The 14,553-nt window shown below is 39.2% G+C and overlaps 1 protein-coding gene across 3 annotated transcripts in view; it reads left to right on the plus strand.

Annotated features, from left to right (window-relative positions):
- The window catches only part of frmpd1a (FERM and PDZ domain containing 1a), a 52,581-nt gene that overhangs the window by 32,345 nt on the left and 5,683 nt on the right, over positions 1-14,553 (plus strand). For all 3 annotated transcript variants that reach the window (XM_086296897.1, XM_086296896.1, XM_086296899.1), the window contains 9 exons: positions 2,635-2,739; positions 7,269-7,364; positions 7,811-7,936; positions 8,025-8,144; positions 8,654-8,790; positions 11,039-11,258; positions 11,363-11,545; positions 12,310-12,454; positions 12,536-13,807. In XM_086296897.1, the coding sequence (XP_086153023.1) occupies positions 2,635-2,739; positions 7,269-7,364; positions 7,811-7,936; positions 8,025-8,144; positions 8,654-8,790; positions 11,039-11,258; positions 11,363-11,545; positions 12,310-12,454; positions 12,536-13,807 (2,404 nt within the window). The remainder of the gene's footprint in view (positions 1-2,634; positions 2,740-7,268; positions 7,365-7,810; positions 7,937-8,024; positions 8,145-8,653; positions 8,791-11,038; positions 11,259-11,362; positions 11,546-12,309; positions 12,455-12,535; positions 13,808-14,553) is intronic.

The following is a 14,553-nucleotide window of genomic DNA, read 5'->3' on the forward strand; positions in this document are numbered from 1 at the left end:
ATAATTACTGAACTCTAAGGAATTAGCAGCATTTCTTAGAAAATATTCGTCTCTGTCAAATCAAGAGTTTGAACCACGATAAAAAGAGACTTTTCTGTTATAATTAGACAGTGAGATAAGAGAATTGCTTGGCAGTTTCTTTAAGAGCTTTAATCTGCCAACTGTCACTTGTTGTGCAGCAATGAAGGCAACAATGTGTTTATCTTTGTTACCACACAGCATGATTCATATTGCAGTATAAATTTATGATAAAATAATTGTATATAAAGGCTTCCACTTGTATGGATATTCCAGTTTTAACATCTACTGTATACAGTATATGATTCGATGAGCACAAGATTCACTCAAAGAGCTTGAGAATTTTTTACAAGCAGCATTTTTAAATGTTAAACACAAATCCATAATATATTGCATTAGCACCATGTATTTGTAATGGACAACCCTGCATTTTGGAGGTCATTGCCAAAACCAATATTCTTACTTGAGTCCACATTCTTTGGAGTCATGCATTAGTTTGTTTAGATTTGTAGTTAAAGACCATCACTCGTAGTTAAGTCGTAGCAGTTTAGGATGAAGACATCACTCATTGTGGGGAATCTGTTTACTAGCTTGCTGATTTGAAACAGATTTTTCATTATCGCTGCGATATGATTATCTGTTTCAAGAGCCATGACCCATGCATCGTTCACTGTTTATGAATGCATTTTTCTTTTTAAAAAAAAAAGGTCCAACAAAAAAACAAACAAACAAGAAATCCTTGCCAGATGTAAGTTGATGGTTAATTTTGGAAAATTTATTCTCCCCTCTGCACATTAGCTTTTTAAATCCATGCATAAAGCTTCCTCAAACATTACTGGTCAAGATAACTTAGAATGCAAGACTTCAAATGAAAACCAGCTTCTGATACTAAAAAGATACTAAATTTCCTGTACATGCAAAGTTTGCTTATTCATATGCAGATATTTGTTTGATTCTGCACCACTGTAAATAAAGACACCAGAGCCATACTGGTTTATAAACTGTGGTGAAAGCTAAATTAGCAAACATCTTCCATGCAGTTTTTATAGGAGGCATATGATAACTTATGTGTAAGTAAGTAAGTAAAATTTATTTATATAGCACATTTCACAGATAAAAATTACAAAGTGCTTCACAATAAGATCAGACATACAAGTTAAAATTAATTAAAAGCCTGTTTGTATAAAAATGTCTTCAGCTGCTTTTTAAAGGAGTCAGTAGATCCCCACGTGTTTTAAATCTAGTACGTGGGACCACCAGTAGCCTCTGACCTGAACACCTAAGTGCTCGGGATGAAGCATGAGGTTTCAACAGGTCAGAGATATACTGGGAAGCTTCACCGTGCAGAGCTCTAAAAGTTACAACTAAAATTTTAAAATGAACCCTAAAATTTACTGGCAACCAATGAAGAGAAGCCAGAACTGGAGTAATGTGTGACCTCTTGTTTGTACCAGTTAAAAGTCTTGCCGCTGCATTCTGTACAGACTGAAGGCGATCCAGAGCTGATTTGTTGAGACAAGTAAAAAGACCGTTACAATAATCCAAACGAGAAGAGATAAAAGCATGAATAATCATCTCAAGTTCTGCCTTTGACACCAGTAGTCTGAGTTTAGAAATGTTTCTTAAATGATAAAAAAAGTTCAGGACAAGTTGTTTAGAGTGTTTCTCAAGAGACATTGAACTGTCAAATATAACACCCAAGTTTCTGAGACTCGACTGAAATGAAGGGTCTAAAGAACTGATATTCTGCTTAATTTCTGAGAGCGTGTGATCAGGTGCAATAATCAAAGTTTCTGTTTTATCTGCATTTAACTGAAGGAAGTTGTCATTAACCATTGTTTGATTTCTGACAGACAATTATTTAAGCAAGACAATTTATAAAACTCAGAAGCTTTGAAAGAACAGTACAACTGAAAGTCATCAGCATAGAGATGATAAGAAATATTATTGTAACGTCTGATAATTTGGCTTTAAGGGAGTATATACAGCAAAAAGAGAATAGGACCTAAAACAGATCCTTGAGGTACCCCAGAAGGCAGAACTGATGTTTCAGACAACACATGATTCATACAGACAGTAAAGGATCTCTGAGATAGATACGACATAAACCATTTTAAAACAACACCAGTAATCCCAAACAAGTCCTTCAGCCGATTTATCATGATGCTGTGATGTGATGACCAATATTACAATCATCACATTCATGAACCTTTTAGACATTTTTTACATATTAGTGTTGTTACATGTTATAAAGAACAACAGTAGCAAACAGTGGTCATTTATAACCTTGAATGTTATATATATATATATATATATAGATAGATAGATAGAGATAGGGAGATATATATATATATATATATATATATATATATATATATATGTATATGTATGTGTGTGTGTGTCTTATATATGAAACTCAACTCCATGTTATAAGTGCTTGTTTAAACTACAGCTTGGAAAAACAAAAGCCAGAGAGTGTCTTATAATGTCCTTACATGTATTTATACATCTCTGCACTGCACCAAATTCAGCCCTGATTAGATTGTAAGAAAGAAAGAGAACATACGTATCCTGTGAGAAACTGCTTCACAGCTTATTGACTCGTATTTCTCACAGGGCCCAAAGTCATCATTTATCACACCGGAGAAGAGGGCCAAGCTCAGGTCCAACCCTGTGAAAGTCCACTTTGCTGAGGAGGTGGACGTTAACGGACACACACAGGTGAGTTTGAAAATATACTATGCAGCTATTCGTAGCACTGCCAACTTTAAATCCTCTGGCTGCCTCTGTAGTGTATCATTGTGTCTCTGAGACAGCTTATGTGATTGTGGATAGATGATGTCACATTTGAAGTTTTATAGAAATGTCATGTGATGGTAATAGATCATGCTCAGCTCTCCACATTTACATCAGTGCACAGGAGTCATTAACACCCCATCTAAACCAGCTCTACACGGTCTGGGTGATCAAATCTGATGACAGCTATTTGCATTTACGTCTGTTATAAATAATTCTTCGTGTTATTTCTTTCTGCATTGTGTTCAGGATGCAAATATTATAGACTGATTTAATATAGAGAAGCATCAGTGTACTACAGTCTTGATTATGACTTGCTGAAGCACATTTTACACGACTCAGTTCACTGATTGTATTCAGTCACCTATTTTCCTGAATGGAGTCAAACTGCACAGATAATATTTAAACATGACTCTATATACATGAGGGTCTGACTGTTTTAACCAAAGGATATATCGTTACATGTTTGTCTTGCTTATGGCCAGGTTGACACTTTCAGTATTTAATTCATTATCTCCATCAAGGAGATTATGGTTTTCATAGCATCTGTCTGTAAACAAGAGAGGTCAAAATGTTGACTGTTAATTCTGATAAAACTTCATTTGGCTGTAGAGCGGGGTCATGTTAACAACTCATTAAAATTGGATCTACATCTACCAAGGTCTTCAAGGTCAGCATCATGATTTATTGGGTGAATATTGACAAAAAGCCTTATAACTTAGAAACTAGATTTCTTACAAATGCGATGTGTATTGTCAACATTTAAAAAAACACTGTAACATTTGACCTTTGGCCTCACCTTCGAAGTCAGATAAGGTCAAACTTTCATGTCTTTTGTCTTTAAAACTTAAAATTCTACTGCACTTGTTTGCATTGGCATCATTTAGGTATTCATGCTCACATATGGGGATTTTAAATATCACATTATAATCTGCATCTGAATGTCACACCACAGTTTTTATCTGTGATATCACTTTTACATTTCACATCTGCCCTTTTTTCAGGTTGGCCTCAAAATTTGTAGAAATAAAGTATTGTCATCACAAAGAGAATGAGCTGCCCAGAGTGTTGTAGTACAATAATACATAACAACCTCAAGTTATTCATGTCCAGCTATCTACAAATGAATACCTATTATCCATTATCTACTCCAAAATAATGTTTGTATACAAAATACAATGCTATTCCCTAAAAAGTAAATACTGCCCAGAGAGTGAGGGGCCTTGGTGGAGGTTTGCAGTCTCAAGAGTGCTTCTTATATTTTCGCTGTAACCTGATGTACATTTGGAATATACTGCATATACAAGTGGGCTTAGGCCACGGGCACAACACAAAATAGATCCATATAAGGCAGTACCAGAGTGCTGCATAAGCATCTCTGACCAATACATTGTCCAAAAATAGAAAATAATTTTATCTTTATAATCTTCACTCAGCCTTCCACTGTCAATAACGAGATAAAATACCAGATTAATGGACCTAAAAGCTCATAGTATTCTGATATATTTTTCAAAGCTTTTGAGACAAAGTCTATTTTTTCAGTTCTGAGACACTTCATGGATAATTTATTCTGACAGGTTTCCTGATTTGATGTGGGGTAGCACAACAGAGATGCCATTTAGTGAGCAGGTTCAGAGTCTGTGGTGTGCACATGCAGGCATGTAGGAGGTTGATTTAATACACAGCAAGTAAACATGGCTCTCATCAATGCTGCATTTAAAAAAATATATCATAATGTGTGTTTTTAAAAAAGGCATTCAAAGCTGTACTTAGATCTCAGTCATACACACTGTGTCGTTCTCTCAATAAGACTGAATGTAAAGCTCATTTATTTAGAAGAAAAGTACTTTAAGAGATTTTAAGTGCTTGAACCATGAAAATTTCTGACTGCTTACATTTAAGACATAATGTTGGTTTTTAGGATTTTTTGAAACTTTCTCAGATTTTTTGCACTAGTTTGCAGAACCGAAGTTTAGTTGATGCCATGTATCACAGTTCAAAATCAAAAGCTTTAATCCAGCCAGCTGTGGGTCATTAACAGTAGATCAGACAGCGAAGCAGACAATTAAAGTGAGCGGCAGGCAAAATCCAGAAACAGTCCTAGGTGTCATTCACTGTGAAAACAAAGAATAGTACAGGGACAATAAGAAACTGTAGGCAGTAGTTGGAAAAGCTCGACTGGTGTGAATATGGCACGCTTGCAACAGGAAGTATTGCACCAGGGGTATAAAAGGAAGTCTGACTGGCTAATTGGGAACAGTTGTAGCAAATCAAACACAGATAAGAACTAATAAAGGCAGGTAGTAAAATTATGCAAAGAGACCGGAGTTCTATTGAAGAAAGGGATATTAATGGTTAGTGGCCTCTGTGATGAGTTTTCAGTCACCCAAAGGTGGCTCTCTCTTTTTTATTTAGCTCGATCACCATGGTAACTAATGATGAACACATAACTCGGTTAGAGTTCAGATTTTTTTCTTTAAAATCGGCTGTAAGCAGGATCTTTCCTCAGATTCTTTTACTTACAGAATGCCTTAAGTATCATAAACATGTATTCTGTGCTATAGGAACACATTTTCGACACAACATACAATGCTAACAGCACCACTTGAAGTGGTGTGTCATATTTGTGAAGACCCAAAGAAATTTTTCATTTGGAATTTTATTGTCCTGAACAAGAAAATAGTGGAAACCGCAGACAAGCTTTAAAACGTGATTTATGGTTTCTAGATGTTCCTTTGCACTATGACGATGAGTGCTTGTCAGTAAAACCAACATTAGATTCAGCTTTACTGCAAACTCGATGCACTTTGTTCCTTTATAAATCTGCCTGTGGTTGTTCAGGGTTCCTACCCTGCAAGCGGATGTGAAATTAGCAGAACGAGGAAAACCACTGAGGCCGGAGAGCCCATTACTAAACACAGAGAAAACACAGATCAATATCCTCCCCATTCTCCGGTCCTAATGTCTGTGATTACAGGACAATAAATATCAGATTAAGGAGAAAAAAAGGGTAGAAGGAGATGGTAAAGAGACCAAGAGAGGTGGAGGGGAGGGGGCGGGATGTTTTTATCATCGTTAAAAGGAAGACAAAATATGTAACGGGGGATGGGAAGCTAGCAAGGGAGGGGTTGTCTAAAATTTGAACGCCCTCTGTTTCAACTTCAAAACATGTAGACATCAATGTTGCATTGTATCACAGTGTCAATACAGAAAAACACTTTCTTAAATCATAAAAGAAGAGGGATGTAGCGGGAAAGATGAGTCACCGCGGAGAACGAGCCGGGTAGACAGAAACAGGCCAGAGGATATGATGCGAAGAAAAATGCTCTGTGAGAAGAGCTGAAGATGAAATAACACTGCTCTCTCACTTTATGGTCTGTTATAATGTGCTAAACATATTCAGTATTCTCAGTCTGGATTGCCAGCATTTAAAAATAACAGTGGTTGTGTTCAAGCGACAAACATACGTCAGGAAAATTCAGCAAATCTGTCTCATGACCAGGACTCCCACTTGATGTGTCCCACATTTTAAAAGGCTCCGTTTTTCCCACTTTCCCCACTGGATGACAGACAAGACGAGCTTAATTCAAAGGCTGTGAAGAAATCAGGGTGACCGGGTGAAGCTGGCGGAAGGCAGTTCCTTGAGTTTTTTGCTTTTATTTTTGTAAAATTGATATATTTTACTCATAAAACATTGTTGGAGGTTTCATTCTGTTTTGGATGCCAGCGATGTGGCGGTACAGAGAACAGTGCAGTCGTCTCACAGCAAGAAAGTTCTGGAATTAAAACTTTCTGAAGAGTTTCTTCCTAAAAGACAAGCATGTTAGATGAAAAGGGTTAGGGTTAGATGCTATTGAAACAGCATTGAGTGGTGCATTTTTGGTGGGGTTCAAGATGGGTCTCTGAGGGTACACTATTTTGGTGATAGACTGTGATAGTGCTGTACCACTAATGTAACTTTCCCACCATGAATATATACCTACTGAAACCCAAAGATGATTATCAGACAGATCAGCAGCTAAAGTCAAAAGTAATGCAACATAAAATTAAACACATAAGTGTAAGAAGGTTGTTGTTTTTTTTATGGAGAAGAAACTTCCAGACTACAGCTCAATGATGGCAAGACAGGAATTACAGATTCAGACATGAACAGCTGTAGGCGCCACAGATCAGCAGTCAATCCTGTTATACTCTGAAGTCTGCCTGCAGGAAGCATGCCTCGTTGGTACATTGTAGTACAGTCTCTCTGCGGACAACCCTGTACCGTCATAAAAAATTAACAGGCACACGGACATTCGCTCCCAAGTGGACCCTAACAGACTCATAGACCCAGAAACTGCAACACACCTTTAAGATTTCCCACATTATTGCACACAGAAAGAGCCACCCTGCTCCCTGTCAGACTTTTACTCCTGAAACCAACTAAATTCAGACTGTTTTTATTTTCTTCACAGGGGAACTCCCTGCTCTTCCTGCCCAATGTACTGAAGGTGTACCTCGAGAACGGGCAGACCAAGGCCTTCAAATTTGAGCCCAGTACCACAGTCAAGGTACTCTGTAGCGATACTGGAGTGTGGCATTATAATGACACACACCTAGCAGCTCTAGCAGAGTTTCAGAGTTGAAGCTGAGGCTCGTGAAGCAGGAAAAAAATCTCAGATTTCCTCCTGAGACAAAAACTAAATCAAAGTTTTAAACTAGACCCTGTAGGAGTGCGTTTCTTCCTGAATGTCAATCAGTCTGACAGCAAGCTCCACATTAAACTGTAACCATATAACATTGAATTGAATTTACCAGATACAGCTGAGTGATTTACTCACTTCCTCAGCAGTTATTAGTATTAGGCATGCATTTGTTTCCTGGATTTGACAGCTACTCTGAAACTTTCTGTTACCACTCTGACACCTTAACACCTTAACTCAGCTCACCTCAGCAAATGTGTTCCCTGATGTTATAAAATATTATCTCTGAAGGTGTAATTTTCTTTGCACATCAGGACATTGTGATGACACTGAAGGAAAAGCTTTCTCTGAGCCGCATTGAGCATTTCTCGCTAGTGCTGGAGCAGCAGCACAGCATCAGCAAATTGCTGTTGCTACATGATGAGGAGAGGATACAGCAGGTATGCACACACACACACAAATTACATTTAAACAAAAAAAAAGGTATAAAATGCATTCCAAATAATATAAGCATCCGTGTTTCTGCAGGTGGTCCAGAAGAAAGAGGCCCATGACTACAGGTGTTTATTTCGTGTTTGTTTCATGCCCAAAAACCTTCAGATGCTGCTGCAGCAGGATCCCGCTGCCTTTGAGTACCTCTACCTGCAGGTAGACTGATGAATGTGCACACTGCTGGGCTTGTCAGATCACTACTCTCTTTTATTATCTGTTATAATTATTGTTTTTCTATTTAAGGATATTAATAGTTACTTTATTTATATGAAATGGCTGCTATTAATATCAATTCTGATTAATTGAGTCACTGCAAACTGACCTAAAGCATCAATAGAAAAACAGGATTCTCAACTCTGAATCAAATCAATAGGCAAAGTGTTGTAACACTTCCAAAAGTACACTTATTGCTGCAGTTGGCTCATTTCACCGTGATGCAAATCATCAGACTGAAAGGTCAGCTTGTTTGTAAGTGTGCAGTTTTTCATTAAATCCCACCTGCACCGTGATTCTCTTAAAAGAAGGAAGTTTGTGTTTGTTTTAATACCAAAGCTGACCCTGCTATTTTGGACGTTTTTCTCCAATTAGCTACAAACTGCTGCAAACAAGACAAATCAGTTGCTACACAATGATTAATTCTGATGTATGTTGTCTGTTTGTGCTAGGGGGTGAACGATGTACTGCAGGAGCGCTTTGCAGTAGAGATGAGGTGTAACACCGCCTTGCGACTTGCTGCACTACACATTATGGAGAGGCTAGCGAGCTGTGGACAGTCACCCAAAACCAACCTGAAGATGATCACGTGAGATATAGACACACCTTTATATGTGGACTGTACAGAAAAGATGGCGTAGCTAATGTGGAAGTGCTGTAAACCTGCTTTCTTTGTTTGGTCAGCAATGGCCGACAGTAGTCGCAAGAAGACATGCAGTTGTCTGTGTTAAAACCCTCAGCTGCCTGTGTCTGCGACTGTAGTAACATACTAATGTATTGTCAGAGGGCATGAAGCTGAATTTGTGAAGGTCCACCACTAATAGTTACATGTTACACTACAGCTCATGAGAAATGTTGTGTGCTGTCTATGGTGCTGAAGTTATAAGTTATAAGTTTAGTTTGAGTGTAATAAAACTTTATTAACAAAAAATTTGTTTTTTTATCTTCAAATGTTCAATAAAAACATGAATCGCTAATTCATAACGAAGAAAGCTTGGTAACTACCCTTCAAGGACCTGCAGTTCAAAAAAGCACCCTTTCAATAGCCAAACCCATCTGTTCTCTGATTGGATTGTTAAATTTGTGATTGACATGACATTGACCAATCAGATGAAAGGAAGAAAAATAGGGTCAAAATTTGTACTTGTAACTTGAAACTTGAGTGCAGTTTCACACGTATTTTTTGGCACACACAAATCTTTTTTATGCACAAACAAATTCTTTTTACACATACAACTCCTGATTTACAAGTGCAAAACTGATTTACAAGTACAAAATATTTATGACCGCAATTTGAGCCCATAGGGACCTCCAGGACAAGCTACTTTCAAAGCTACATGACCGTGACAGCTCATTATATCACAGCGGATTGCGATATAATGAGCGGTATGTATTATTGTAGAGTCTACCTTACAATATAAAGAGCCGACTGTTTTTGTGATTTGGCGCTTTATAAATAAAATTGAATTGAATTGAGTGGTAGATACAAAGACCTATACTGCCCTATATTGTACCATAATTATTATTTTTTTAATAATTGCGTGGAATGAGTCTTCAGTTGAATGTTTTTAACAGGCAAAAAATACTTCAATAAGTAAATGTTAAATTTTTGTCTTTTTTCTTTTTTTGCTGATCCGAAAATTGATCCGATCCGTGACTTAAAACCCTGATCCGATCCGAACCGTGAGATTTTTGATCCGTTGCACCACTAATATCAAATGCAAAAAATATGGCATGGACATCAGGCACAGGAAGTCTTAATAGCCCATTTTTCAATTTGATGTTTGGAATTTGTTTGTTCTGACCAGCACATTTACATTAATATGCTTTAAAATACGTTTTCCTTAATAAAGTTTTATTGCGCTCAAATTTAACTGTTCTAATTTCAGGACCATGGACAGGGCACACAGCTTTCTCATGAGCTGTGCTCTAACACGTTTTTTATTTCGAGCCTACACAAATTCAGCTGCGTGCACGTTGACAGTACGTGAGATGTAGATCACAGATACACACAAGACTTAAAAAACCTTCTTTTTTCTAAACAAATCACAATTAACAACCTGAGCCAGCCCTATTAGTGCATCGCCTGCAGCTAAAATCATCTCTTAGTTTGGGACCTTGTGGAGCCTCTGAGCCTCTTTTTGTTTGCAATGGTGCTGAATAGTTTGACAGGCAGGAGTGTCTTTGGACTGTGATGTTTGCAGACAACATTGTGATCTGTGGTGAGATTAGTTTAAACAGCTGGCCACTACCATTTAAAGCAGAAGACAGTGCACAAGAGAGTTGAAGAGGAAAGTGCAGGCAGGTTGGAGTGGGTGGAGACGAGTGTCTCAGATAGCAGCAATAGTGAAAGGTGAAGTTTACAGGATGGTAGTGACACCTGTCATGATTTATGATTTTAAGGTGTTAAGGGTTTCATTGGGTTTGTTCATAAGGGAGAGTATTAGAAATAAGTACATCAGAGGGACAGCTCATGTTGAGCGATCGGGAGACACATAGATGCAAGGCTGAGATGATTTGGACATGTGCAGAGGAGAGATAGTGGGATATACAGTATATGTTGAAGAGAAAGAAGATGTAGTGAAGGAGAGCATGCAGACGGTTGGTGTGAGGGAAGAAGATGCAATCGAGATGGAGGCAGATCATCTGCTGTGGCGACTCATAAAGCGAGCGGTCCAAAAATGAAGACGACCACAAATCTCTTTTTGCTTAAATGAGTGCCTTTCCCTGTTTAACATGCAGGTTTAACAGGCTAGTTGCTTTGTGTGTGAAAAAGTTTTAATATCCTTTTAAACAAAAACAAACCCTTTCAATCTGCATTTGTGTGTTTCCCTCAGAAAGACTTGGGGCATAGAGAACTTTGTGTCATCCACCTTGCTGAGGAACATGCGAGAAAAGGATCTGAGAAAGGCCATCGGCTACCACATAAAGAAGAGCCAATCCCTGTACGATCCCAAGCAAAAGGGCCTGTCAGTCGATCAGACACGGATCAACTATCTGGAGGAGCTGAGTGAACTCAAATCATTTGGAGGGAAATCTTTTGGTGCCACCATGATGGTAGGATTTGATCTGTATACTTTTATTCTTGAGATTTGGTTGTATATTATAATTTGAATCATCTTCTTTCTCTGCACTTTCTCCACCTCCTCTGTGTTGTTCAGCTCCAGGACAGGGAGTCGATGGTGACCCTATTAGTGGGAGCACGGCACGGGGTGAGTCAGATCGTCAACCACAAGCTGAGCATCCTGTCCACACTCACAGAATTCACCAGCATAACACGCATCGAGCTGCTGCCTGAATCGGAAAAGGTCAGCCTGGTCAAAATATACCTGCAGGACATCAAGGTGAGACCTAAAAGGATACACACCCAAACCTAATATGCAAGAGGAACAGAATACCTCATCTGCAACACTGTAAACACTTTCCTGATGACATTTCCTGTTAGTTTTGTGAGCTATGATCAATGTTAGTCAAAATGTCACCGGATGAGGAAGCCACCTCCCACAGTTTGTCACTCACCCAGCTTGACGTTTAGGATAGCCCTTCATTAAATAATGTCTTTCTCACATTAGCTAGATATTTTATATCAATGTCTATCCACAGTCTATCCATTTTTGTCAGCTCTGGAGGTTTCTGCTTAAGCTGGAAACTAATTAGTATTATTTTTCATCTCTTTATTGGTGCATTTTGTATTTAGCACATGTTGTTTTGATCTGCATGTTTCCCCTTTTCATTAGGTGAACACGAGTAATTGTGCAGATCCTTATCAGTTTTGCAGTTTGGAAACAGAGTTTTGTTCTGTTTGGATGATTGTTAATCAGCTTTAAAAGCTCTCTTAATAAGCTGCTGACTTCCAGACCTCCTTAACTGCTTAAGCACAATATTAATTAGCATTCATCTTAACACGACCCACCTTTACTGCAGTGTTTTAATGAATTAAGATGAACAATTTCTGTTTTTCATAACCTCTTTATATTATTCTCTGCACCCCCTTGCATACAATATACAAACCTCAGCAGAAACAGTGGTTGAACTTTATGCTAAGTGCCTTTACACTGCTGAATTGTCTTTCCCCACAACCTCTCTTTTTCCATTCTCTTTCATAAAGCCCATTACTTTACTACTGGAGTCAGCTGCGGCTAAGGATATGTCCTGCTTAATAGCAGGGTACTGCCGAGTGTTTGTTGACCCTGACCTCAACGTCTTTCCCTGGATAGATGACTCCAAGAAGCACAGAATCTCTGCTGAGGAAGGTACAAAGACAACAATGCGTTCATCACACCTGTAACAATCAATAAATGTTATCTCGTTTTAATTTGGATTCATGTTCACAGGTTATGTTTCACGGTGTGGCAGTGACTCCGATGAATCCTCAGACTTAGACATGGAACCGCTGGTCAACCTGGTGTCTGACAAGAAGCCCCGCCTTCGAATCAGATCTTCATCAGATCCAGATGGACGGAACAGAAAAGACAGTCGGAGAAACAAAGATGAGAGTGAAAAGGGAGAGAAACCTGGCGAGGATAAAAGGCTAAAAGATGAAAAGGGTTCTGACACTAAAAGAGAAAAGTTTCAGCTCGATAAGAATGACGAGAATGAAAGCTCAGAGCACAGGAAGGAGGTGAAGAGAGTGCAGGATTGTGGACAAATAGAGATCCACGTAACGGACAATGATTCGGGGAGACACGCTAGACAGGAAGGGGAGATGGGATGTGACGAGGATGTGCGAGCAGCAGAGGAGGAACCGTCTGTATCAGATTCATGTCATACGGACTCTCATGTCCTCACCAGCGCCTCCAGTGACACTCTCGATGGCCTGGAGGAAGATGACTTGATGTCATGCTCCTCTTCCTCTATCCACCCCAGTGCTGCTTCACAAAGTCACACCAGTGTCCACTCTTCGTTTCACCTTCACCCTTATTCTCATGGGCATGTACAGCCTCACCTGCTTGCCCCACCACCTGCGCACTCCCATCCCCTGATTCACCTCACAACTCCTGACAGAGGAGGAGGAGGGGCCTGCAGGAGATCAGGCGATGGAGCCGATCCCCAGCTCACCTCACCCGTCTCCACTTCTTCTCAGAGCCTTGCTGATGCCCAAAGATCTTCAGGTAACCTCTGCACTGATGACAGCTCCCTGTGTTTCGCGGAGCTCTCCCGCCTCGTGGACTTCCTGCCGAGCCCTCCAGAGGCCAGCGAGGAAGACGACGACGAAGAAGAGTTGAGGAGGAGGAGGAATGCGTTAAAAGAAACAGATGGGGGAAGAGAGGGAGGAAGTGTAAGCAAGGAAGGTGGTTTTAAAGAATATTCGTCATCGCCTTCCCCGTCTTCAAACACAGACTTTGTGTTTAACTTTGACCAGAGCGACGCACGCTGCTACTACAACATCTGCTCCAACATCACCCCCGACAGTGCACGCAGCCTTTCTCATAAACAGAGAGAAGAGAGGGAGGAGGGAGAGGAGACTCAAGATGAAGACCTGGAGCCAATACCCATCCTGCACCCGCCCCCTGGCTTTGGAGACAGCAGCTCTGATGAGGAGTTCTTTGACGCCAGGGATCGTTTCACCTCACCTGAAGACCCGACATCAGGGGCTGTGCCAAGAGGTGATTTACTTTTCACTGTGAGGCTGATCTCAAGAATTTTCAAGTCTTGTATACTGATCAGCAATAAAGGTTGTAAATTCTGCTTTGTTGCCATCTAGTGGCTGAAGTGGTTACTCCCTAAAAGAGTTAGAATATTTACTGGATTACTGAAAATGTTACATAATTGCCAGAACATGTTACATAATTGCCACACCTAACAATAATGGTAGATGTGGTCTACTGATCCTGATGACACTCTTATGCAAGAAAAAAACTGCCATTTCCTTTACTGCATCAGTCCAGGTGGGATAGAAGTATAGTCTAACTGCATCTGAGGGCTTTTATGATATGCCTCAAATAAATATTTCCAAAGTCCACTACAGTACTTCATACCGTCATTCTACTACATTTAAGGGGTTATGTTCTTACTGATTACTTTCCAAAGGCAAAGAATTACAGGGGATTATTATTGGAAAAAAAGTACCAAAGTGAATATAATCTTCTATAACTGCATGTTTTCTCCACACCCCATTAATATTCAGAAGACACCATCTTATTTATCTTATAATCTTTTGGTGGATGATCCAGCTTTGACTAGCTATAAAAGTTAGATTTCACTCTATTGACTCATCTATTAATCTAATACATAATTTGGACCTATATAAACATGTCAATGGAAGAACTATTTTAAATATAATTCATGAATAATGCTTATGTACTTTTCCTTTACATTGTTTAATGTTTTTGTTCTACATTTGACATGTAAT

This window comes from Aulonocara sp. 'chitande type north' Nkhata Bay, linkage group LG6 (assembly GCF_057382095.1).
Source record: "Aulonocara sp. 'chitande type north' Nkhata Bay isolate Kocher_YH1m ecotype deep benthic linkage group LG6, A_spYH_male_GT1.1, whole genome shotgun sequence".
Lineage (NCBI taxonomy): Eukaryota > Metazoa > Chordata > Actinopteri > Cichliformes > Cichlidae > Aulonocara > Aulonocara sp. 'chitande type north' Nkhata Bay.